At 40.3% G+C, this 23,151-nt stretch overlaps 1 protein-coding gene across 2 annotated transcripts in view; it reads left to right on the top strand.

The window, feature by feature from the left end:
• Window positions 1–23,151, top strand: part of SETDB1 (SET domain bifurcated histone lysine methyltransferase 1) — a 34,633-nt gene that overhangs the window by 5,735 nt on the left and 5,747 nt on the right. The window contains exons 4-14 of one of the 2 annotated variants that reach the window (XM_040461142.1): window positions 10,710–10,744; window positions 11,374–11,473; window positions 12,544–12,669; window positions 12,837–13,038; window positions 13,532–13,605; window positions 14,795–14,985; window positions 15,697–15,826; window positions 16,471–16,642; window positions 16,725–16,883; window positions 17,484–18,110; window positions 18,547–18,663. In XM_040461142.1, the coding sequence (XP_040317076.1) occupies window positions 10,710–10,744; window positions 11,374–11,473; window positions 12,544–12,669; window positions 12,837–13,038; window positions 13,532–13,605; window positions 14,795–14,985; window positions 15,697–15,826; window positions 16,471–16,642; window positions 16,725–16,883; window positions 17,484–18,110; window positions 18,547–18,663 (1,933 nt within the window). Of the gene's footprint in view, window positions 1–10,709; window positions 10,745–11,373; window positions 11,474–12,543; window positions 12,670–12,836; window positions 13,039–13,531; window positions 13,606–14,794; window positions 14,986–15,696; window positions 15,827–16,470; window positions 16,647–16,724; window positions 16,884–17,483; window positions 18,111–18,546; window positions 18,664–23,151 lie in introns of those variants that run through there. The other variant, XM_040461141.1, reaches the window with a different exon arrangement.

Below are 23,151 nucleotides of genomic sequence, written 5' to 3'. Positions count from 1 at the left end.
GGGGCTTAAACTGTTGAACCACCAGATTGTGCCTGAGCCGAAGTCAGACACCCAATGGACTGAGCCACCCAGGCGCCACAGTTTGGAATAGTTTTATATTTTTGTGTAAATTGCAAAGATAATGCAGAGAGTTCTGTATACCTTCCACCAGTTTATTCCAATGTTAGTATTTTTTAATGTTTATTTATTTATTTTGAGAGAGAGAGAGAGACAGAGCATGCATATGTGCACAAGTGGGGGAGAGGGAGAGAGAGAATTCCAAGCAGGCTCTGTGCTGTTACCTCAGAGCCCTACTCGGGACTTGATCTCCCGAACCGCGAGATTATGAGTCAAAGTCAAGAGTTGGACTGAGCCACCCAGGCACCCCTAATGTTAATATTTTGTTACTGTGATACATTGGCCCAAACTAAAAAACAAACATGGGTGCGTTACTTATCTAAACTTATCCAAACTCCACGCTTTGGATTTCTGGGCTTTTCCCATTCCAGGTGGGAAGCTTTTTAATTACTAATTAATTTTCTTTACCTGATATGTCTATTTGTATTTTCTGTTCCTTCTTAAGTCATTTTTGTTAATTTGTATCTTTCTAGGAATTTTTCCATCTCATTTAGTTGTCTAAATTATTGCCATAAAGTTCATACTATTCCCTTATGACTCTTTTGAATTTCTGTAGGTTCTGTAGCAATGTTCCTTTCATTCCTGATATTGGTTATTTGGATCTTTTTTCCCCTTGGTTAATCTAGCTGAAGGATTATTGGTTCTTTTGCTCTTTTTCAAGGGACCAGTTTTTGTGTTCATTTGTTTCTTTTTCTCTACCGTTTTCCTGTTTTTTTGTTACACTGATTTCTACTCTGATCTTTATTATTTTCTTCCTTCCATGTACTTGGGTTTGATTTGCTCTTCTTTCTCTAGTTTCTTAAAATGAAAATAGATTATTGATTTGGTTTTAGGTCTTCTTCCTTTCTAATATAAAATTTATGCATTGCTTTACTACATCTCATAAATTTTTTTGTTACATTTTCACTTTATTTTTTTAATATTAAAAATATATATGCTTTTTTTGTATTTTAATTTTTATTTTAGAGAGAGAATGTGAGCGTGGGAAAGGGGCAGAAAGAGAGGGAGAGAGAGAGAATCCCAAGCAGGTTCCATGCTTAGCACAGAGCCTGACACAGGGCTTGATCCCATGACCCTAGAATCGTGATCTGAGCTGAAATCAAGAGTCAGACACAACCGACTGAGCCACCCACGCACCCCATATTTTCCGTTTCCCTTTAACTTATAATTTTAATTTCCTGGGTGATTTTTCTTTGACCAATGGTTTATCCCAAGTATTTAGGAATTTCCCAGATTTCTTTGTGTTGTGACTTTTTTATTTAATATAATTTTGGTCAGAAAACCTGCTTTGTATTATTTTAATCCTTTTAAATGTATTTAAATGTTTTTTAATGGCCTAGTATATTATCTGTCTTGGAGAATGATCCATGTGTGCTTGCAAACAATTTGTATTCTGCTGCTGTTGATTGGAATATTTTATAAATGTTTTTTAGGTTAAGTTGGCCGATAGTGCTGTTCAAGTCTTCTGTGTCCTTATTGATTTTCTGTCTGGTTATTTTAACAATTACTTGGAAAGGAGTTTTGAAATCTTGAACTAAAATTGTTGACTTGTTTGTCATTTCAGTTCTTTCAGTTTTTGCTTCCTATATTTTGGGACTCTGTTATGTATATGTTTATAGTTTTTTTTATTATTATAAGGTATTTCTTTGTGTCTCAAGTGATATCCCTTGTCTTAAAGTCTATTTTGTCAGATATTAATGTGGAATTTCCATTTCTGTTATGATTACTGTTTGTATATTGTGTCGTTTTCTGTATTTTTACTTAAAATCTTTGTCTTGAATTTAGTGTATTTCTTGCATACAATATATGTATAGTTAGATCTCTTTTTTTTTTTAATTTTTTTTAATGTGTGTGTATTTTTGAGAGAGAGACAGAGCACAAGTGAGGAAGGGACAGAGAGAGAGTGAGACACAGAATCTGAAGCAGGCTCTAGGCTCTGAGCTGTTAGCACAGAGCCTGATGCGGGGCTCGAACTCACAAACCATGAGATCATGACCTGAACTGAAGTCAGACACTTAACCAACTGAGCCACCCAGGTGCCCCAGATCTTGTTTTTTTTTTAATCCATTCTCACAGTTTCTGCCTTTTTAATTAGTATTGAGTGCATTCACAGTTGATATGAATCCATATGGGTGGATTTTTATCGGCCATTTTGCATTTTCTCCCCCTATGTCCCATGTCTTTTATATTTGTCTGTTCTTTACTGCTTTCTTTGTGTCAAACAAATATTTCAGTAAGTCATTTTAATTTCTCTGATTTTTTTTGGCTTTTAAAAAAAGTGCTTGCATATTTATCTGGTAATTAACTACTACAAGTTAATACTGACTTAATTCTGGTAAAATATAGCAGCTTTGCACCGGGATAGCTCCATTTTCACTCTCTTCTTGTGTGGTACTGTTGTCAAATATATTGCATCTACATATGTTTAAAGCCAACAATTTTGTGTTACAGTTATTGCCAGGAGTAATCTTATTTTTAAAGATGTTATGGGAAGAAAAGAGAAAAATACATATTTACCCAGATGTTTACATTTCTATTCCTCTTCATTTCTTCCTGTGGATCTGAGTTAGGATCTAGTGTCATCCTTTTCCAGCCAGAAAGATTTCCTTTAATATTTCTTGTAATTCTGAGGCACCTGGGTGGCTCAGGTGTTAAGTGTGCCAACTCTTAAGTGATTAAGTGTCCAACTCTTGATTTTGGCTCAGGTTATTTGTGAGATCGAGCCTCGCGTCAGGCCCTGTACCAACCACACAGAGCCTGCTTGGCATTCTCTCTCTCCCTCTCTCTCTGCCCTTCTCTCTCTCTCTCTCTCAAAATAAATATTTAAAGCATATTTCTTGTGGTCCTGCTAAAAGTCATTTCATTTATCTGAGATATAGCATTCTTGGTTCACTATTTTCTTTTGGCATTTCGAATATGCCATTCCAGTGCCTTCTGGCCTCAGTTATTTCTGATAGGAAGTTAGATGAATGTGTTGTACCCTGGATGTGAGTCATTTTTGTTTTACTGCTTTTAAGATTTTCTCTTTTGATTTTAGTAGTTTCAGTAGGTTGTGTCTAGGTATAATTCTCTCCGTATTTGTCGTATTTGAGATTCATGGAACTTGGATCTGTAGATTCACATTTTTCATCAAATTTAGAAGTGTTTCGGTCATTATTTCTTCATATATTTTTTTCTAGCCCTTTCTCCCCTGGCCTTCTGAGCTCATCATTATGCATATGGTAGAATGCTTCACATTGTCTTGTAAGTCTTTGAGACACTGTTCATTTTTCTTCAACCTTCTTCTCTTTGTGCTTTGGATGGGGCAATTTCTCTATATAGGTATCTATTAGTTTATTTATTCTTCTGCCATTTTAAATTTGCTTTTTTTAGCCCCCCCAGTGAATGCAGTAAAACCTTGGATTGTGACTAGTCTGCTCTGTGAGTGTTCTGCAAGACGAGCAAAAATTTCTAATAAATTTTAACTTGCTAAGCAGGTAGTGTCTTGGAATACAAGTAGTTCATAACACTGAACATCAGTCACATGATCACAACTCAGCTCTCTCTCTGAGGGATTGTGGGTCATCATCAATGCAATCTCACATTTCTGTGAAATCCTCAAAAGGAGGCATTGGATAGGTTCCTTGTTAAAGTTGCACAAAAAGAAAAAGATTCCATTGAGCCAATAGCAGTGATTCCGTTAGTGACAGTGAAAGTCGTCCTACACAATAACCCTCCTCTCTCTTGTCTTCCTCACACCAGCCACAAAGGTTTTCAAAGGTAAGTGCAGGTTAATTTATTTTTCTTTGTATTTTGTATTTTCTTTATTATTATGTATTATAGTATTGTAATAATTTTTATATGAATTTTTGGGGTTGTGGAATTAATCATCTGAGTTTTCATTATTTCTTATGGGGAAATTTGCTTTGATATACAAGTGCTTTGGATTATAAGGATGTTTCTGGAATGAATTATGCTCAAAAACCAAGGTTTTACTGTATTTCGTTTCAGTTTTTATAATTTCAACCCTGGAATTTCCATTTGCTTCTTTTTATAGTCAAATCTTTTGTTTATTAAGTATTAGCATATTTTCCTTTAAATCTTTGAATGTAATTTCCATGAGCTCTTTGAGCATATTTATAAATCCAATACCTAGGCCCGTATGGCAAGTCAGTTTCCATTGCTAGAGTTTTGTTTCCTGAGTATAGGGCGTACTTTCCTATTTCTTTGAATGTTTCATTATTTTTGTTGTTGAAAGCTGGATACTTTCAAGTTTTTTTTCTTATGATGCCAACTGTGTCTTCTTTGTAGTGTACAGCTGATGTCTCTGCTTGGTTTTTAAATTTGAACTATATATATTAGCTTGGCTCCTAACGTTTGCTCCCTTTTTTTTTTACATAGTTTAGCCAGTGAGTTTTATAGAAATATAGAGAATGCATTCAGAGTTGCATGTATTCTCAAGTCTCCATTGGGTTTCCTGCATCTTTTCTGTATGTGCATAGTTTAGCAGTCACCCACAGATTCTTATATATGTATTTATGTGTGTGTGTGTATGTATATATATATGTGTGTATATAACTTTATATATATTAACTTGGCTCTTAACAATTGCTCCCCCCCCCTTTTTTTTTGCATAGTTTAGCCAGTGAGTTTTACGGAGGTATAGAGAATACATTCAGAGTTGCATTTAGTTCTCAAGTTTCCATGGACCTCCTGGGTCTTGTCTGCATTTGCACAGTTTAGCAGTCACTCAAGAATGCATAGAGAATTTATCTAAGCCTGTCCATGGCTCTTTCATTTTCAGGATCTCCTTGTTAAGTTTCTGACTGGTTTGCTGCTCACCCTAAACAAGAGCTGCAAGCTCAGACTAGTAAAGCTGCTCATTGCCATGGCTAGTGCCTCAATGGTAAAGCCGTAGTTTGCACTCACCAAACAAGGAGTGGAGTGGGGATGGGAGCCGCCCCAGGCAAGCAGGCCACAGACTTCTCTTTCTTACCAGAATTCAAGCAATTTTTCAGAACAAACACTTTGAATTAATTCTTTGCCTTTGGTCAATTTCCAGTGCCCTGAAATGATTGTTTGTAACTTTTTTTTTTCCAGTTTTATAGTTGTTTTCTGCATAGGGGAGTCCTCTAATATCACTATTTTCATATCACTATTATCGGAAGCGCCATAGTTTTGCCTTTTTTTTAACTGTAGAAGTGGAATCATACGTAGTGTATACATACATTCTTCAGTCATTTTTTTAACATCTTGCTGATGTGTGATGTTTAACTCAGTAATTACTACAGCATAGTATTCCATCTTGTGAATATGACACAATATATCTATTCTCCTGTCAGTTGCATTTCATTTGTTTTCAATTCAAATAATGCTCTAAATATTCTTATACATGATTCCTAATCCACATATGCAAGAATCTTTCTAAATTTTGGCAGTCTTACTAAATTTTTAGGAGATATATATATACACACACACACTCTAAGGAATTGCTAGTTCTTAGGATATGGAAATTTTAACATTACTGGATAAGCAATGGCCAAACAGCTTTCCAAAGTGGTTGTACCAATTTATATTTGTAACTACCAGTGGATGAGAGTGTCCTGTGCTACACATACTTGACAACACTTGGTATTGTGATTTTTAGTATATGTGCTGCCGAAGCGAGCACTGTGATTTTTAAATTTTATTTCCCTACTGATGAACTTGAGAATCTTTTCATGTGTTTGTGAGTCATCTGTAGTTTTTCTTTGAAATGTCTGTTCATGTCTCGTTTGCTTGCTCACTCAGTGATCATTGCCATTACTAATCCTATGCAGTTGTGTGTTGCAAATATCACTCCCAGCTTAAAGTTTATCTTTATTTGTTATGTTATTTGTTGAAAAACAGGTGTCATACTCTAGGATTTTTTTTCATGGTCATTGTGTTTTACATCCTTTCTGCCCTGAGGCTTTATTATAAAGGTCATTTATGTTGCCTTTGAAAGTTTCATAGTTTCACCTGTCACATTTAAGTCTTTAATTCAACTGGAATTTATTTTTTGTGTAGTATTTGAGGTCAAAATCAAATTTTTTTTCCATATGGTTATTAATCAATGTTTCAGCACCACTACTGAAATGAATCCCTCCTTACTGATTTTGCATTGTCTGCTCTATCATAAATTATTTCCAGGGGCGCCTAGGTGGCTCGGTTGGTTAAGCAACCGACTCTTGACTTTGTCTCAGGTAATGATCTCATGGTTCGTGAGTTCAAGCCCCTTGTCGGGCTCTGCGCTAACAGTGTGGGGTCTGCTTGGGATTCTCTGTCTCCTCTCTCTTTCCCTCCCCCACCCTCAAATAAATAAACATTAAAAAATAATTTCCATATGTATTGATTTGTTTCTGGATTTTCTGTTCTTTTTCATTGGTCTGTCATTTTTTTCTTTTTTTTATTATTTTATTGTATTTTTTATTTTATTTTTAATTTTTTCAAATTAACATCCAAATTAGTTAGCATATAGTGCAACAGTGATTTCAGGAGTAGATTCCTTAGTGCCCCTTACCCATTTAGCCCATCCCCCCTCCCACACCCCCTCCAATAACCCTCTGTTTGCTTTCCCTATTTATGAGTCTCTTATGTTTTGTCCCCCTCCCTGTTTTTATATTCTTTTTATTGCCCTTCCCTTATGTTCATCTGTTTTATCTCTTAAAGTCCTCATATGAGTGAAGTCATATGATTTTTGTCTTTCTCTGACTAATTTCCCTTAGCATAACACTCTCCAGTTCCATCCACGTAGTTGCAAATGGCAAGATTCTTTTTGATTGCCGAGTAATACTCCATTGTATGTGTGTGTATCTGTGTGTGTGTGTGTGTGTGTGTGTGTGTGTGTGTGTGTGTGTGTGTATATATATAAAACATTTCTTTATCCATTCATCCATCGATGGACATTTGGGCTCCTTCCATACTTTGGCTGTTGTTAATAGTGCTGCTATAAATATGGGGGTGCATGTGTCCCTTCGAAACAGCACACCTGTATCCCATGGATAAATGCCTAGTAGTGCAATTGCTGGGTCGTAGGGTAGTTCTATTTTTAGTTTTTTTGAGGAACCTCCATACTGTTTTCCAGAGTGGCTACACCAGCTTGCATTCCCAGGTCTGTCATTTTTTCTTATCTCAGTTCTGTATTATGTATAACTGGACTTTATTAGTTTCTATATCTGTTAACTCCAGTCACCTTACTTTGTTGTTCTTCATGTTTGTCTTGGTTCTTTTTTTTTTTTTTTTTTCAACGTTTATTTATTTTTGGGACAGAGAGAGACAGAGCATGAACGGGGGAGGGGCAGAGAGAGAGGGAGACACAGAATCGGAAACAGGCTCCAGGCTCTGAGCCATCAGCCCAGAGCCTGACGCGGGGCTCGAACTCACGGACCGCGAGATCGTGACCTGGCTGAAGTCGGATGCTTAACCGACTGCGCCACCCAGGCGCCCCTGTCTTGGTTCTTTTTATCTTTTGTGCTTATATATGTATTTGAGAGTCAGCGTGTCATATTCTCCACTCCCTCCCTCCCTGATAAAAAAAAACACAAAAACAAAAACAAAAACTATTGACATTATTAAAAGATCAATTTAGGAATAGCTGATAACTTCATGCTATTCAGTTGTTCTACATAAAAATAATTTATTTAGTCCTTAATATTTTTCAGCAAAATTGATGGTTGCACATCAGTATGAATGTGCTTAAACTACTGAACTGTACACTTAAAAATGGTTAAGGTGGTGTATATTTTATGTTATGTGTATTTTACCACAATAAAAAAAGGGATAAAAAGAACCAGATTTATAGGTACTAAGAGGAAATACTTTCCTAGATATTTGAGGTATAAAAAGCAACATAAAAACTGATGTTGAAAGTGAGTAAAAGAATAGGGGAAAGAGTACATATTTACATTTATCTTTGGCTGCAACAGAAACTGATAATATTGGTTGTTTCTGAGGAGAGGAACTAGAAGCAGGAGTATGAGGGAAGTGTATTTTTACTGTGTGTCCTTTTAATAATGTTTGAATTTTTTTACCACATGAATACTTTTACTTTTAAGGGGCGCTTAAATACAAAGGCCCTACAAGATTAAGAACTGTCCTTCCTGAAAGAAAGAAATGTAGGATGTGTTTTGAAGCCTTTTACAGTTGTGAGAGGTGTAAGATAACAGATCCTTAATCATATACTATATTCACAGCTCTTTGAGGAATGCACAGGGATGTCTGTATTCTCTCCAAGGTTGAGTTCATATCCAACAAATGACTCTGTGTTCCAACTTTTAAAACTTAATATATCTTTAGCAGTCTCCTGTTACTGAAGATTCATTATGTACCTCATCTGGAGATGTTACAGTTTATTTATTTTGTTAAGTGGACATTGTTCTTAGAACATTTACATTGCTTTCTATTTTTAATTTTAGTTTTTTCTTTTTTTGCTGCCTTTTTCTCCTAGTTTTATTTAAATATAATTGACATATAACATTGTATTAGTTTAAGGTGTAAAACAGTGATTTGATATATGTGTATATTGTGAAATGATTACCACCATTGCTTTCCATTTTTATCTATTTATTTATTTTAAGTTTATTCATTTTGAGAGAGAGCGCATGCCTGTGTGGGAGCATGGGGGGGTGGGGGAAGGCAGGCAGAAAGAGGCAAGAGAGAGAATCCCAAGCCGACTCCACACTGTCAGCCCAGAGCCCATGGGGCTCAAACCTGTGAACCGTGAGATCATGGATCATGACCTGAGCTGAAGTCTGGGGTCAGACACTTAAACAACTGAGCCACCTAGGCACCCCTGCTTTCCATTTAAACAGATGTTATAAATCTCTAAATCGGCACTGTCCAATACAATAGCCGCTATACACATGTGACTGTTTAAATTATGCAAAATGTGAAGGGTCTGGTATTTTCCAGAATATACCAAGAACCGTTAGGGTGCCCAGATGGCTCAGTTAGTTAAGTGTCCAACTCTTGATTTGGACATCAAGTTTGTGGGATCCAGCCTTACATTGGGCTCTGGGCTGACAGCACAGAGCCTGCTTGGGATTCTCTCTCTCTCTCTCTCTCTCTCTCTCTCTCTCTCTCTCTCTCTCTTCAATAATAAAATAAATAAGCTTAAAATAAATAAAATAGACTTTAAAAAATAAACTTAAAAAATAAATAAACTTAAAAAAAACCTGTTAACTCAAGAATGAAAAAAGGCAACCCAGTTAAAAAATGGGCAAGACATTTGAATAGTTATTTCTTCAAATAAGATTCGTAAATGACCAATAAATACATGGAAAGATGCTTGATGTCATTAATCATTAAGGAAATGCAAGTCAGAACCATTTTATACTAATTAAGATGGCTGTAATCAAAAAGACAGTAACAAGTGTTGATGTGGAGAAACTGGAATCCTCTATATCGCTTGTGGGATTAAAAAATGGTATAGCCACTTTGGAAGTCTTTCAGTTCCTCAAAAGGTTAAACATGGAATTACTGTATGGCCCTGCAGTTCCACTCCTAGCCATATACCCAAGAGAAATGATAACTTGTGCCCATATAAAAATGGCTATAGAAATGTTTAAATCAGCATTGTTCATAATAGCTAAAAAGTGGAGACAACCCAAATGTCCATCAGTTGGTGAATGGATAAACAAAATATGGCATATTCATATAATGGAATATTATTCAGCCGTAAAAAGGAATTTCATGTGATGAGCCACATACATGATTTCGCTTATATGAAATGTCCAGAATAGATAAATCCATAGAGACAGAAAGTAGATTAGTGGTTTCTGGCAGTTAGCAGGAAGGTTGAATGGGGAATTACTGCTAATGGGTGTTTTCATCACCCCAGAAAGAAACCTCATACTCATTAGTTGATTTTGTTCCGGGGTGATGAAAATTTTCTGGAATTAGGTGGTAGCGATAGTTGTACAACAACTTTGTGAATATACTAAAAACCACTGAATTAAACATTTATGGTATGTGAATTATATCTGAATTTTTAAAAATTTTAAATAAAATTCAAAATTTACTTTCTCTGTTGGACTAGCTACATTTAATGTGCTTAGTAGCCAAATGTTAGCAGACTTAACAGTACAATATAGAACATTATCACAGCGGAAAGTTCTATTGGACAGCACTACTCAAGAATAAACATACTTTTGCTTCATTCCTTGACCACATCTCATTTGTCAGATAATTCAGATAATCCATAAGCAAATTGTTGTTATAAAAATTTAAATATAACGGCACCTGGTTGGCTCATTCAGTAGAGTGTGCAACTCTTGATCTCATGGTCATGAGTTCAAGCCCCACATTGAGCATGGAGCCTACTTTAAAAAAGAAAAATAATGCAGTGAAAAACCAAACTCCTGTAAACTACCACCTATCCCAGTACTTTATCCCCAGGTAAGCACTGTCACCTATTTGCTGTGTATCTTTCTGGACCATTTAGTACTTTTAATGTATATGTTTATATATTTAGTTGTCATGTGTTATTAGTAATGCTTCTGTGATAATGTTTTTAAGTAGCTCAGTTTGTTGATTTCTTGGAAATTCTTATGTTGTAAGTCTTTTATGCTCATTTGAGTTTTTCTCATCCATAGGTGATGCTGGGAGCAGAACACCCAAAGACCAGAAGGTGAGTTGGGATGGGGAAGGTAAAGGTGAGAGGTAAGAATATGAAAATGTGAGAAACTTCTGGCCTGACCATTCAGTTGCTTCAGCCATCAACATAGTCATCCACTCTGTAATCAGTCCTGTGGGTTCCAGTCCTTTAGTAGATGTTCTAAGGATGCAAAAGAGGTTACTTAGAAATGCATGCACAAGTGCTATATGAATGTAGAATTTGGTGGCGACCAGCTAGGTGAGATTAACCAAGGAAGCCTCCCTGAAGCTGATCTCTGAACCAGATTTATAAGAAAGAAAACCATGACCTTCCAAATATAGCTCATTTTATTTTTTTTTTGAAAGACAAGTTCTTATTCTCAAGTCTAAGCCATGCTATTTGTTTAATTAAAAAGATATTTTATTTTGAGATAGAAGGAGAGAGAGAGCGCGCGCGCGCGCGCACACACACACACACACACACACACACACACGGGTGGGGGAGGGGCAGAGACAGAGGAGAGAGGCAGGGCTCCATCTCAGGAACTGCGAGATCATGTCCTAAGCCAAAATCAGGAGTCCGATGCTTTACCAACTGAGCCACCCAAGTGCCTTTAACCCATGCTATTTTAAAACTTGTTTCCCTCATCATCTTTCTTACAGCTCCGTGAGGCTATGGCTGCCTTAAGAAAGTCAGCTCAAGATGTCCAGAAGTTCATGGATGCTGTCAACAAAAAGAGCAGCTCCCAAGATCTACATAAAGGTTAGGGTCAGGAGGTTCCCCAGTATAGGTGGGGGAGTGAATTCCTACAGAGATTTCATGGATAACTGGCTTTGGTTTAGCATCTCAGAATCCTCCTTCACCTCTTTTGGGTTCTTTAAAATACTTTTTTCTTTTTTCATTTTATTTATTTTAGAGTGTGCAAGCTGGGGAAAGGGGCTTAGGTGGGCAGAGAGAGAATGTTAAGCGGGATCCATGCTCAGCACAGAGCCTGATGTGGGGGTTGATCCCAGGACCTTGGGATCATGACCTGAGCTGAAATCAGCACTTGGACGCTCAACCAGCTGAGCCTCCCTGGCGCCCCTCTGTTGGGTTCTTTAGACACCAAAGGTTTTCCTTGTCTGCTTAAGTCTTTTGTCTGCTGATTTTCCGATGTGCGTATTATCCAAATACCATTTTAGCTCTGTGGTCAGGACTACTTCTAGATAGAGATTAGAAGAGAGTAACTCAGGGGTGCCTGGGTGGCTCATTCAGTTAAGCGTCCGACTTCAGCTCAGGTCATGATCTCGCAGTTCATAAGTTAAAGCCCTGCATCGGGCTCTGTGCTGACAGCTCAGAGCCTGGAGCCTGCTTCAGATTCTGTTTTTCCCTCTCTGTCTCTGTCCTTCCCCCGCTCACACTCTGTCTCTCTGTCTCTCTCTCAAAAATAAATAAAAACTTAAAAAAAAAAAAAAAGCAACTCAAACTCTTGTAAAGAGGTCTGAAGAAAGCTTTGTTGAATGGGGCTGTTATTAGATCCCCTGCAGAAAAATGTTTTGTAAATGCTACTTAGCATTTAATGAGTATAATTAATATTGTTAATAAAGAGCTAGAGACACTTGATGTGAGATGTTCTTGTTAATGTGAATTTCAATTTTTGCAAGTTTTTCCTATTGGCATAAATAGTTGAGTCATCTGTAGTTTTTTGTGTCTGCCTGAGAGAGCCCCAGAAGTGATAAGGATCATTGATTACCCCCTTTTCCATGGTTACTATATTATACCCTCTTTACTTTTCCATTCATGTTCCCAGTCTATGCCATATCTCTTTAGAACAACTTTGCTCTATTCCGTAGGAACCTTGAGTCAGATGTCTGGAGAACTGAGCAAAGATGGTGACCTAATAGTCAGCATGCGCATCCTGGGCAAGAAGAGAACTAAGACATGGCACAAAGGCACCCTTATTGCCATCCAGACGGTCGGTATGTTCAAGCTAGAAGAAGAGCTAATGAAAGGCAACCTGCAGGTCTCCATTGCCGATCATTTCTTTTCCCCACAGCCTTGCCTTTTGTCTCCCATGTAGTAGTCCTATTTACATGGAAACCAATGGTTTTTAAAATTTTTTTGTGTATCTTTTCTTTTTACTCAGGACCAGGAAAGAAGTACAAGGTGAAATTTGACAACAAAGGGAAGAGTCTACTGTCAGGGAACCATATTGCCTATGATTACCACCCTCCTGCTGACAAGCTGTTTGTGGGCAGTCGAGTGGTGGCCAAGTACAAGGATGGGAATCAGGTCTGGCTCTATGCTGGCATTGTAGCTGAGACACCAAACGTCAAAAACAAGCTCAGGTACCTGGACAGAGGATTGTAAAGAGGGTGAAGTCCAGTAGAGTGACTATTCGATCATAGATCTCACAATTAGCTTTTGTGTTTAGTCCCCAGTGGCCAGAAACACTTGCTCTTTTTATGCCACAGGAGTCATGTGGGTGATTCTTCCTTCTGTTTTTCTTTTTTTTCTCAAGGAGAAAACTTGGAGGAAAACTAGGAGAGGCATCAAGATTGTTAGGATAATAGGAAGGAAGGGGAGACTAAATGGTTTTAGCAGAATACGAACCTGGTAGTGGAACAAGAATAAATAACTGTTGGAAAAGTGGAGATAAGTTGGTTAGATTGAGAGGCTTCCTAACCCTTGGAAGGAACGATAATAGGAAGAAAGTAGTAGACTGAAACATCTTCACAAGAGTGTGTCCTATTTGTGATCAAGAGTGGAAACTATGATTTCTGTAGGTCGTGCTAAAAAATGTCAGAACCCCTGATCTTTCTACCATCACCTTCCTTACAGGTTTCTCATTTTCTTTGATGATGGGTACGCTTCCTATGTCACACAATCTGAACTGTATCCCATTTGCCGGCCACGTGAGTGTCCCTCCCTTCTTTCTGAGTTCCATCCATTTCCATCTCTACCTTGTATTTCTTAAGATAATCAGTTGAAAAGCACTGATATTTTTGGTGCTTCTGTCTCAAAGAGTGTAAGTTTGATTAATATCCTTTGGGAGATCAGTTCTATTTGTCCATCTCTAGTGCTGCTGGGGCCTTTATAGCCAAAGAGTGGCACACTAAGAGATCATGACGGACTTTCAGTGGATGCTCGTATTGTAGCATGTTTTCGTTTCATTTCTAAATGGAATAAGTGTTACTTCTTTCCTAGTCTCATGCTTCATCTAACATTTGTATATATCTGTATAAATCTGCTTTCTGTAGAAGCTGTGTTAGATGGAAGCTTCATGCTGTCCTCTACACTCGTGTCTCTGGCTTGGGAACAGACTGTTACAGAGCACTTATTTTTAATTACAAAAGAGTCAACTAACACTGCTGTGTTTCCGCATAACATGGCAGTAAATGCATTCAGGGTCCATAGAAGTAGCCTGATAGAATGAGAAGGAAGGACGAATATTTTTTTTTATCAATTTCATGATGCCGCCTGAGCTTTTTTTTTATTTACCTCTAGACTTATATAAAGGTAGCAAGAATTTCCACTTGAATTTTCCTTTTTTTTTAAAGTTTTTATTTATTTTGAGAGAGAGAGAGTGGGGAAGGGGCAGAGAGAGAGGGAGAGAGAGAGTTCCAAGCAGTTTCAACACTGTCCGCACAGAGTCCGATGCAGGGGATCAAACTCATGAACCATGAGACCCTGACCTGAGCCAAAACCAAGAATCGGATGCTTAACCAATTGAGCCACCCAGGCGCCCCTCCACTTGAATTTTCCTAAACCAAACATCCATTTTTATGAAATGAGTGACTCATCTCTATTTGCATTTTGCCTGCTTAGTATTTACCTGATCTGTGTGTGCACTTACACATTAGGTTCAGGACTTTCAGGTAGTCTTGGTTTTGCTTCCTTAAGGTTATGTTTTCTTCATTTATTTTTTCTCTCCCTCCCAACTTGAAAAATACCCAACATCTCCTGGCCAACCATTCATTTTTTCCTATCAAGACATGCCTTGGGACACCTGGCTGACTCACTGGGTGTAAAGATTACTTTAAAAAAAAAAAAAAAGACCTGCCCTACCTGCCCTCTCTGAGCCTTCATTCTTCCTTGGGACAGTGAAAAAGACATGGGAGGACATAGAAGACATCTCCTGCCGAGACTTCATAGAGGAGTACATCACAGCCTACCCCAACCGCCCTATGGTGCTACTTAAGAGTGGCCAGCTTATCAAGACTGAGTGGGAAGGCACATGGTGGAAGTCCCGGGTCGAGGAGGTGGACGGCAGCCTAGTCAGGATCCTCTTCCTGGTACTGTTGTTCCCCCGTGGTTTGGAGGAAGGGTCAGGGTGGCATGGGGGAGCATAAGAGTCAGTAATGAGGATGATTTTGTCGTCCTCCATAACTTTCTTCTTTCTTGTCCTCCTCCCTGTTCTCACCATTTCGGGTCAGATTTTGCTTCGTCCTTTTGTATTTTTCTGTGATGGTTATTGAAGATAAATTACCTGAATTTAATTATGATGCTAATCTGCATGTTGGTTTGTTTTTTTGGGTTTTTTTCTCTTCCTAAGGATACTCCTATTGTACGTAAGCACACAGCAGGCAGTTCGACTTGTTCAGGGTCAGGGTTTTAGTAGCATAGACAAAAAGGAGGCATCAAGGAATTAGGGGTTGATGACCTTTCAAGGCCCAGGTTAACTCTTGGATCTTCTGTACCTGTCCTGTTTCCCCCTCTCATACTTTTCTTAGAATTACAGTCCTTTTTGTTCCTAAGGCCTTACAATCCTTGTCACGCTTCGTAGAGTCAATATAAACACCTGTCTCTCCCGTAATTTCCTAAGGAGTGTATGATGACTGTCATGGAGCCTGGAACATAAGTTTATTGACTAGATAGGGAATTGGGGACTCATCAGAAAGATTTCCTTCAAGGAGGCACATGGAGGCGTATTCTCCACAGATGGCAGGATAGATTCTAGCCTTTAACCCGTTTCCCTCTATCCTTCACTCCTCCCGATCCCCTAGGATGACAAAAGATGCGAATGGATCTATCGAGGCTCCACACGGCTAGAGCCCATGTTCAGCATGAAGACCTCCTCAGCCTCCGCACTAGAGAAGAAGCAAGGGGGACCGCTCAGGACACGTCCAAATATGGGTATGTCCTGAAGGACCCTGGGGGAGGAAAGAAATGGACGAAAGCAAAGGAGATTACACACAAAAGGTGTTCTTTGTTTACCAGCATGACACTATGACTCCCTGGAAACGGGACCTGTGCCCTGAGTTGTTTCCAGTTGTGGCGATGGGTTTGTGGTGCTGCCCCCATACGCCGTGGCTCTGATTCTTTCTAAACGACCCCATACAGATCTGAAACGACTGGCTTAGGTTAGGGGTAGAGGTGGTAGTAGTTGCCCTTGTCCACACGAGGATAACTGCTTTGTATGTTATCCGTGGACTTTTTTTAAAGCCAAAAGCGCTTTTGTTTTCACATGTTCCTGGCATACTTTCTGGTTGAGTTTTCCTGATAACATGAGTTGATCAAAGAATATGTTTTTATAAGCTTTCACCAAAGTGTAACATAATTACTAACGTAAATCATTTGGGGCAGGAAGATAAAGTATTATTTGAGTCAAAGCCAGCCTATGCCAGTATTTTCACTCTTTGGTGTAAATCATGAGAACCGAGGGTCTTAACACTCAGAATGTTGCTACTTTTTCACATTATGTAAACTGAGAACATGTGTGCATGAATATATATGACGCAGATGTCATCTTCAGTGGTCAATACGTTTTTCCTCTATAGGTGCTGTGAGGAGCAAAGGCCCTGTGGTCCAGTACACCCAGGATCTGACCAGTACTGGGACCCAGTTCAAGCCAACGGAGCCCCCACAGCCTACAGCCCCTCCTGCTCCCCCCGCCCCCCCCGCTCCCCCTGCCCCCCCTGCTCCCCCTGTGTCCCCGCAGGCAGGTGACGAGTGAGTGACATTTTTTCTTATTTGCTAGTTTCTTCCATATTGCATTTCCATATCCTTTACTGTATGATGTCTGATCTCCTAGCAGCTTGGAAAGTCAGCTTGCCCAATCTCGGAAGCAGGTAGCCAAAAAGAGCACATCCTTCCGACCAGGATCTGTGGGCTCTGGTCATTCCTCCCCTACATCTCCTGCACTCAGTGAAAATGTTCCTGCTGGGAAACCTGGGAGCAACCAGACATATAGGTGAGAAACTCCCAGGCTCTCTGTGGGGAGGTGGCAGTGTGGACTAGATGGTCACTGTAGGAGACGTTACTTGGCTCCAAGGTGCTTAGTTAAGGTTATAAGGTGAGGAGTTTGAACTTGAAAGGAAAGCTTTAACCTGGAAACAGAATGTAAAATAATTGAATTAGGAACTAAGTGCCAAGAAATAAGGAATCACTAGAAAGTCATTTGTTAAAACTTGTCACTGAATGTGGCATCATCATTGGTACAATAGAAAGGGATCACTATTGCCTCTTTCTTTGAATCACAGGAATTAGTAAAGATATCTGTAGGACACACAAAAGGGGAAAAAGCATTGGTAGAAGACTAGACTCTACTTCCATAATTCACAGGCCAAAAACGTGTTAGGAAAAAAGGTGCACTGTTGAGGTAGAGATATTCTCAGTCAGTGAGGAGTAACCGGGGCCCTTCATTGTCCAGGTTTGGTGAAGCGACGGGAAACCTGACAGCTTCAAGAGCACAGCTGTTTGGGAGACACATGGGTTAGCCAGCTTCAGGGGTCCGTACGCAGTAGGGAGGTCCTGTTGCTGTCTTACCTGATCTCTTGCGTGTCATTTGCAGATCACCTTTAGGCCCAACAGCCTCTGCCCCAGCAGCGCCCCCAGCACCTCCCGTGCCCCCAGCCTTCCATGGCATGTTAGAACGGGCCCCAGCGGAGCCCTCCTACCGTGCCCCCATGGAGAAGCTCTTCTATTTACCTCATGTGTGCAGCTATACGTGTCTGTCTCGAGTTAGACCTATGAGAAGTGCACAGTACCGGGGCAAGAACCCACTGCTGGTCCCGCTGCTCTATGACTTCCGGCGGATGACAGCCCGTCGCCGAGTTAACCGCAAGATGGGCTTTCACGTGATCTATAAGACACCCTGTGGCCTCTGCCTTCGGACAATGCAGGAGATTGAACGCTATCTTTTTGAGACTGGCTGTGACTTCCTCTTCCTGGAGATGTTCTGTTTGGATCCATATGTTCTTGTGGACCGCAAGTTTCAGCCCTATAAACCTTTTTACTACATTCTGGACATCACCTATGGGAAGGAAGATGTCCCCCTATCCTGTGTCAATGAGATTGACACAACCCCCCCACCCCAGGTGGCCTATAGTAAGGAACGAATCCCTGGCAAGGGTGTTTTCATTAACACAGGCCCAGAATTTCTGGTCGGCTGTGACTGCAAGGATGGGTGCCGTGACAAGTGAGTTGGGAGGGTAGTTGCTGACCCTGTCCCCAACTTCATTATCTTTGCCTTTTCTCTCCATCTCTTCCTTTGTCTTATATCTGCATTCCTTCCCCCCCACCCCTTTACTTCCTCCCTTAGCCGGAGCTCCTGCCGGGAAGGCTGGAGTCTAACTTGGCCCCCCATTGCATGATCCTGGGTACCTGTGTCCTGTGTTTTTCTTTCTCTGATTCTCCTTTTTCCTTTGTGTCCCTCCCATCGTGCTTTCAATTGCCATTGGTTTCATTTTGTCTTATTCTCACTCTGCTGTGTTTTCTTGTCTTTTCCTTATTCATTTATATGTATGACAGAAGAAAAGGAAACTTCACTACCACCTCCCTGCGCTTCTGTAGTACTTCCTACCTCTAAAGGAAGCCTCACGGCTCTAGCCGTTGTCCCCTTCTGTCTTACTCAGGTCCAAGTGTGCCTGTCATCAGCTAACTATCCAGGCCACAGCCTGTACCCCAGGCGGCCAGATCAACCCTAATTCTGGCTACCAGTACAAGAGACTAGAAGAGTGTCTGCCCACAGGGTAAGTAGGGGAAAGCAAAGCACTTCAGAGACATTTCTAAACATTGGAACCAAAAATAGAGTAACCGAAACCAGGTATTTTATCAGTTAAACCTTATTTACTGAATTTCCAACACGTTTCTTCCTCAGACTTTCCTTGAAATGAAGACATAAGATTGAATAGAATCTAGCAATTGCAGTTAAAGATGATCTTAACTTCATAGTGTGTGTATATCCTAACAGACTGCAGTTACTCTGGGAAGTGAGATCTGTTCAGAGAGAAGTAAGCAGAGACCTGATTATATAGGACTTTTGTATATCAGAATAAAAATTAAAACCGGGGCGCCTGGGTGGCTCAGTCGGTTAAGCGTCCGACTTCAGCTCAGGTCATGATCTCACAGTCTGTGAGTTCGAGCCCCGCGTCGGGCCCTGTGCTGACAGCCCAGAGCCTGGAGCTGGCTTCAGATTGTGTCTCCCTCTTTCTCTGCCCCTCCCCTGCTCATGGTCTGTCTCTCTCACTCTCAAAAATGAATAAATATTAAAAAAAAAAAAATTAGAACCAAATTCATGGTGCGCTAGGAAGTTGTTTGAGAATTTTAAGCAGGCAAATGATCCCATCTGCCTTTTTTTTTAATGTTTTAAATTTTATTTTGAGAGCGAGAGAACAGGGGAGGGGCAGAGAGAGAATCCCAAGCAGGCTCCACACCCAGTGCATAGAGCCCAGTGAGGGGCTTGATCTCACAACAGCAAGATCATCACCCGAGCTGATATCAGCAGTCGATGCTTAGCTGACTGAGCCACCAAGGCGCCCTGATTCCATCTACCTTTTGAAGGTTACTGTGGCTTCTGTATAGAGACTAGGGCTTAGGGCAGCAAAAGTAAAATTAGGAAGTCCACTTAGGAGATAATTATGGGAATACAGGTGAGAAGCAGTGGTTGCTGGGGCTTTACTAGAGTACACGTGGCAGTGGAGACGAAAGAGGGTAGATTTGATGGAGGCCTGTGTGACTCAGTTAAGCATCTGACTCTTGATCTCAGTTTAGGTCATGAGTTCACGGTTTGTGGGTTCGACCCCATGTTGGTCTCTGCTCTGACAGTGCAGAGCCTGCTTGGGATTCTTGCTCTCCCTCTCTCTCTACTCCTCTTCTCCCCCCTCGAAATAAAGAAACAAACATTTTTTTTTAAAAAGAGGGTAGATTTGGGATGCATTTGGACATAGAGCTCCAGAACTTGATAGATTGACTGGACTGGGAGGGAAGCAGCAGAATCTAGGACAAATCCTCTAAACTTTATAGTGGGGCAACAAAGTGGGTGTTGGTGCTTTTTATTAAGATAGAAGGCTAGGGGAGTGGTAATCTGGTTGAAACTCATCTTTTGGCCGTGTTGTGTTTGCAGTGCCTCCTAGGCAATCCAAGGAGAAAATGTCAGGAAGGCAGTGAGGTTTCTGGAGAGAAGCATAAGGGCTGGACATAAAGAATTAGGAATCGGGCACCTGGGTGGCTCAGTCTGTTAAGTGTCCAACTTCGGGCAGGTCATGATCTCACCATTTGTGAGTTCGAGCCCCGAGTCGGGCTCTGTGCTGACCGCTTGGAGCCTGGAGCCTGCTTTGGATCTCTCGGATTCTGTGTCTCCCTCTATCGCCCTCTGCCCCTCCCCCATTCACACTTTGTGTGTGTCTCTCTCTCAAAAAAAAAATAAACATTAAAAAAAAGAATTCGGAATCCTGAACACAGGGGTGGTACATAAAGCCTGGATGAGTTCACCCAGAGAGAATATTGATAACAGAAGAGATAAGCCCTGGGCCCTCTAAAGACTGAGCAGAGGAGGTGAAGCCAGCATGTAAGGGAAAGAGGAAGACAATGAAAGAGTGGGGTAAAACTTGGTAAAATGGTTATATGTGAACATGGAAACTAACAAACCTGTGTTCAGGATACATAATTAACAGAACAGGAGAAGAAAAACATCAATGAAGTAATTCAGAAATTTTCACATAGTGGAAAATGGGAAATGTTTCCAAATGGAAAATGCCAGTCACATCCCGGCATAAAGGATGAAAACAGAGCCCCACTAAAACACAGGATAATAAAATGTAATCATTGTGTCCACAGAACACTGAAGACAAAAAAAGTCCTAAAAGCTTCTAGAGAAGAGAAGTAGACCACAAAAATAAAGACTCAGAATATCTTCAGCCTTCTCAAAATGACATTGGGAGCTAGATGGAAATTAAGGACTCTTTTCAGAATTCTAAGGGGAAATTATTTCTAACCTAGAGTTCTAAACCCCAGGCCAGCAGTTTTAAGTGTGAAAGTAAGCTAAAGGCATTTTTTAGACATGAAATACCTCAAAATCGTCCATTATTCCCTTTCTCAGAAAGTTACTGGAATTGTTTGCCAAAATAAGGGGGAAAGTCAAGAGAGAAGAAAGCATGCTGATCCAGGAAAGAGAGGCTCTACCTCAAAAGAGGATTGAGGGGGAATCCCACAGACGGTGGAGTGAAGGGGGCTTCCAGGCTGACAGCCATGCCCTGGACACCGCGGCCAGTGTGAGCAGGGCAGCCCCAGTTGGGAGGGAAGCTCTGGGAAGATGGGTTTGGTAGGAAACCTGGTATGTCTGAGCATCTTCGCAGGAGACCGAGGCTACCAGGGAAGTCAGATGAATTCGTGCTGAATGCAAATTGCAAATGAAGCAAAGGAAAAGACAGTTAATTAGCTTTAGCTGCATCACTGTATCATGTATGTTTTAATTATAATCAAAAAATTTGAATCTTCCAGTGGTGTTTAGATTTGCTAATGCTGGGCAGTGGATGAACGTTCATTGTATCTTTTTCCTGTTTGAAATGTTTCATAAAAATATTTTCATATAACCACAAATAATACATCACTTCCCTGCCTGAAACTTTAATAGCTTCCCATTGTGCTGTAGATTTCATTCTAACTGTTAATCTTGGGTCACAAGACCCTGTGCTATCTGGCCCCTTCGTATCTCTCTCCCTCCAAAATTGTTCCAGCCACACTGATACTCTTTAGTTCCTGGATCCAGTCTGCCCAGTGTGTGCCAGCCTACCTCAAGGGCCTTTGTACATGCTGTGCCCTCTGCTTGCCATCCACCCTCTGTTCTTTGCATGGTTATCTTCTTTAACCTTGAGCTCTCGGCTTTAATCGCACCTCCTCAAAAGAGACCTTTCTTGGTCATTCTAAAACTAGGTCGTTTTCACTCCCTTAATTCTCTCGTTGAGCACCCTGTTTGTATTCTTTATACCAGCTGGGCTGCTTTCATTTATGTTTTGACTTGCTTTTCTGTTTTTTCCCTTTAGCACATAAGCTCCACGAGGATGGGGACCGGTCTTGTTCACCATGTAGCCAGCTTACCCAGGGCCTGGCACATAGTAATCACTCAAATTTTGTTGAATGATATTCAGTGTAGCTACTCTGAAAGTTTCCTATGGTGGTGATTAGACCTAAGTCCAAATCCTCACTTTTCCATTCTTAGCTGATCTTGTTTTATTAGGTGTAAACAGAGGATAAGACCATGAACACCCCCATCCCCACTGAGGTTTTAAGGGACCTAACAAAGTTGTTTCTTGATAAGTTGCTAGTGACATGGTATGTTCAGTTTGTGAAGATTCATTGAGCTGTAAACATGTACATGAACAGTTGGGTACTTCTGTGTATATTATGCTTTTGTAGGTTTTTGTGTTGTTTTTTTTTTTTTTAAAGTAGCGTCTATACCCAGTGTGGGCTCAAAATCACAGCCCCGGGATTGAGTTGTGTGCTCTGCCAACTGAGCTGGCCAGGCGCCCCACTTTGTAGTTAATTTTTTAAGTTAAAAATTTAACACTCTTATAGGGCTGCTTTGAGGATAGAGTAGGATAGAGTATGTAAAGCATAATGCCAAACGCAAAGTAAATGTTCAGTGACCAGAAGTTGTTCTTACCATCTTTGTCCAAAGGGATAGGACTAATGTCATCACCTCTGTAATTATACTGGTGTCATCTTGCCAAAAGTAGATGTTTCCCTTAAATCTCCTTATCAAGAAAATAAGTAAAGTCCTAACACTGAGCAAAGTAGATGGAGCAGAAAAATTGGTACTAACTTCAGTAGTTTATTTAAAAAAAAATTTTTTTTTTCCAACGTTTATTTATTTTTGGGACAGAGAGAGACAGAGCATGAACGGGCGAGGGGCAGAGAGAGAGGGAGACACAGAATCGGAAACAGGCTCCAGGCTCCGAGCCATCAGCCCAGAGCCCGACGCGGGGCTCGAACTCACAGACCGCGAGATCGTGACCTGGCTGAAGTCGGACGCTTAACCGACTGCGCCACCCAGGCGCCCCAGTAATTTATTTTTTAAATAAACTGTGCACTTCCTTAAACTTGATAGAATATGAGCTCCTTGAGAGGAAAGATTGTGATTTTTTTTTTCCATTGTCAGGTTTGCAGTATGTAGCACAGCTCTTGGTGTTTAGTAAATGTTCATGAAATAAAAGAATGAAAATCAGCTTTACCAGAAGAGC

This window comes from Herpailurus yagouaroundi, unplaced genomic scaffold (assembly GCF_014898765.1).
Source record: "Herpailurus yagouaroundi ecotype Mexico unplaced genomic scaffold, PumYag 254, whole genome shotgun sequence".
Taxonomy (NCBI): Eukaryota; Metazoa; Chordata; class Mammalia; order Carnivora; family Felidae; genus Herpailurus; species Herpailurus yagouaroundi.
This window is presented reverse-complemented; position numbering and strand designations above follow the sequence as displayed.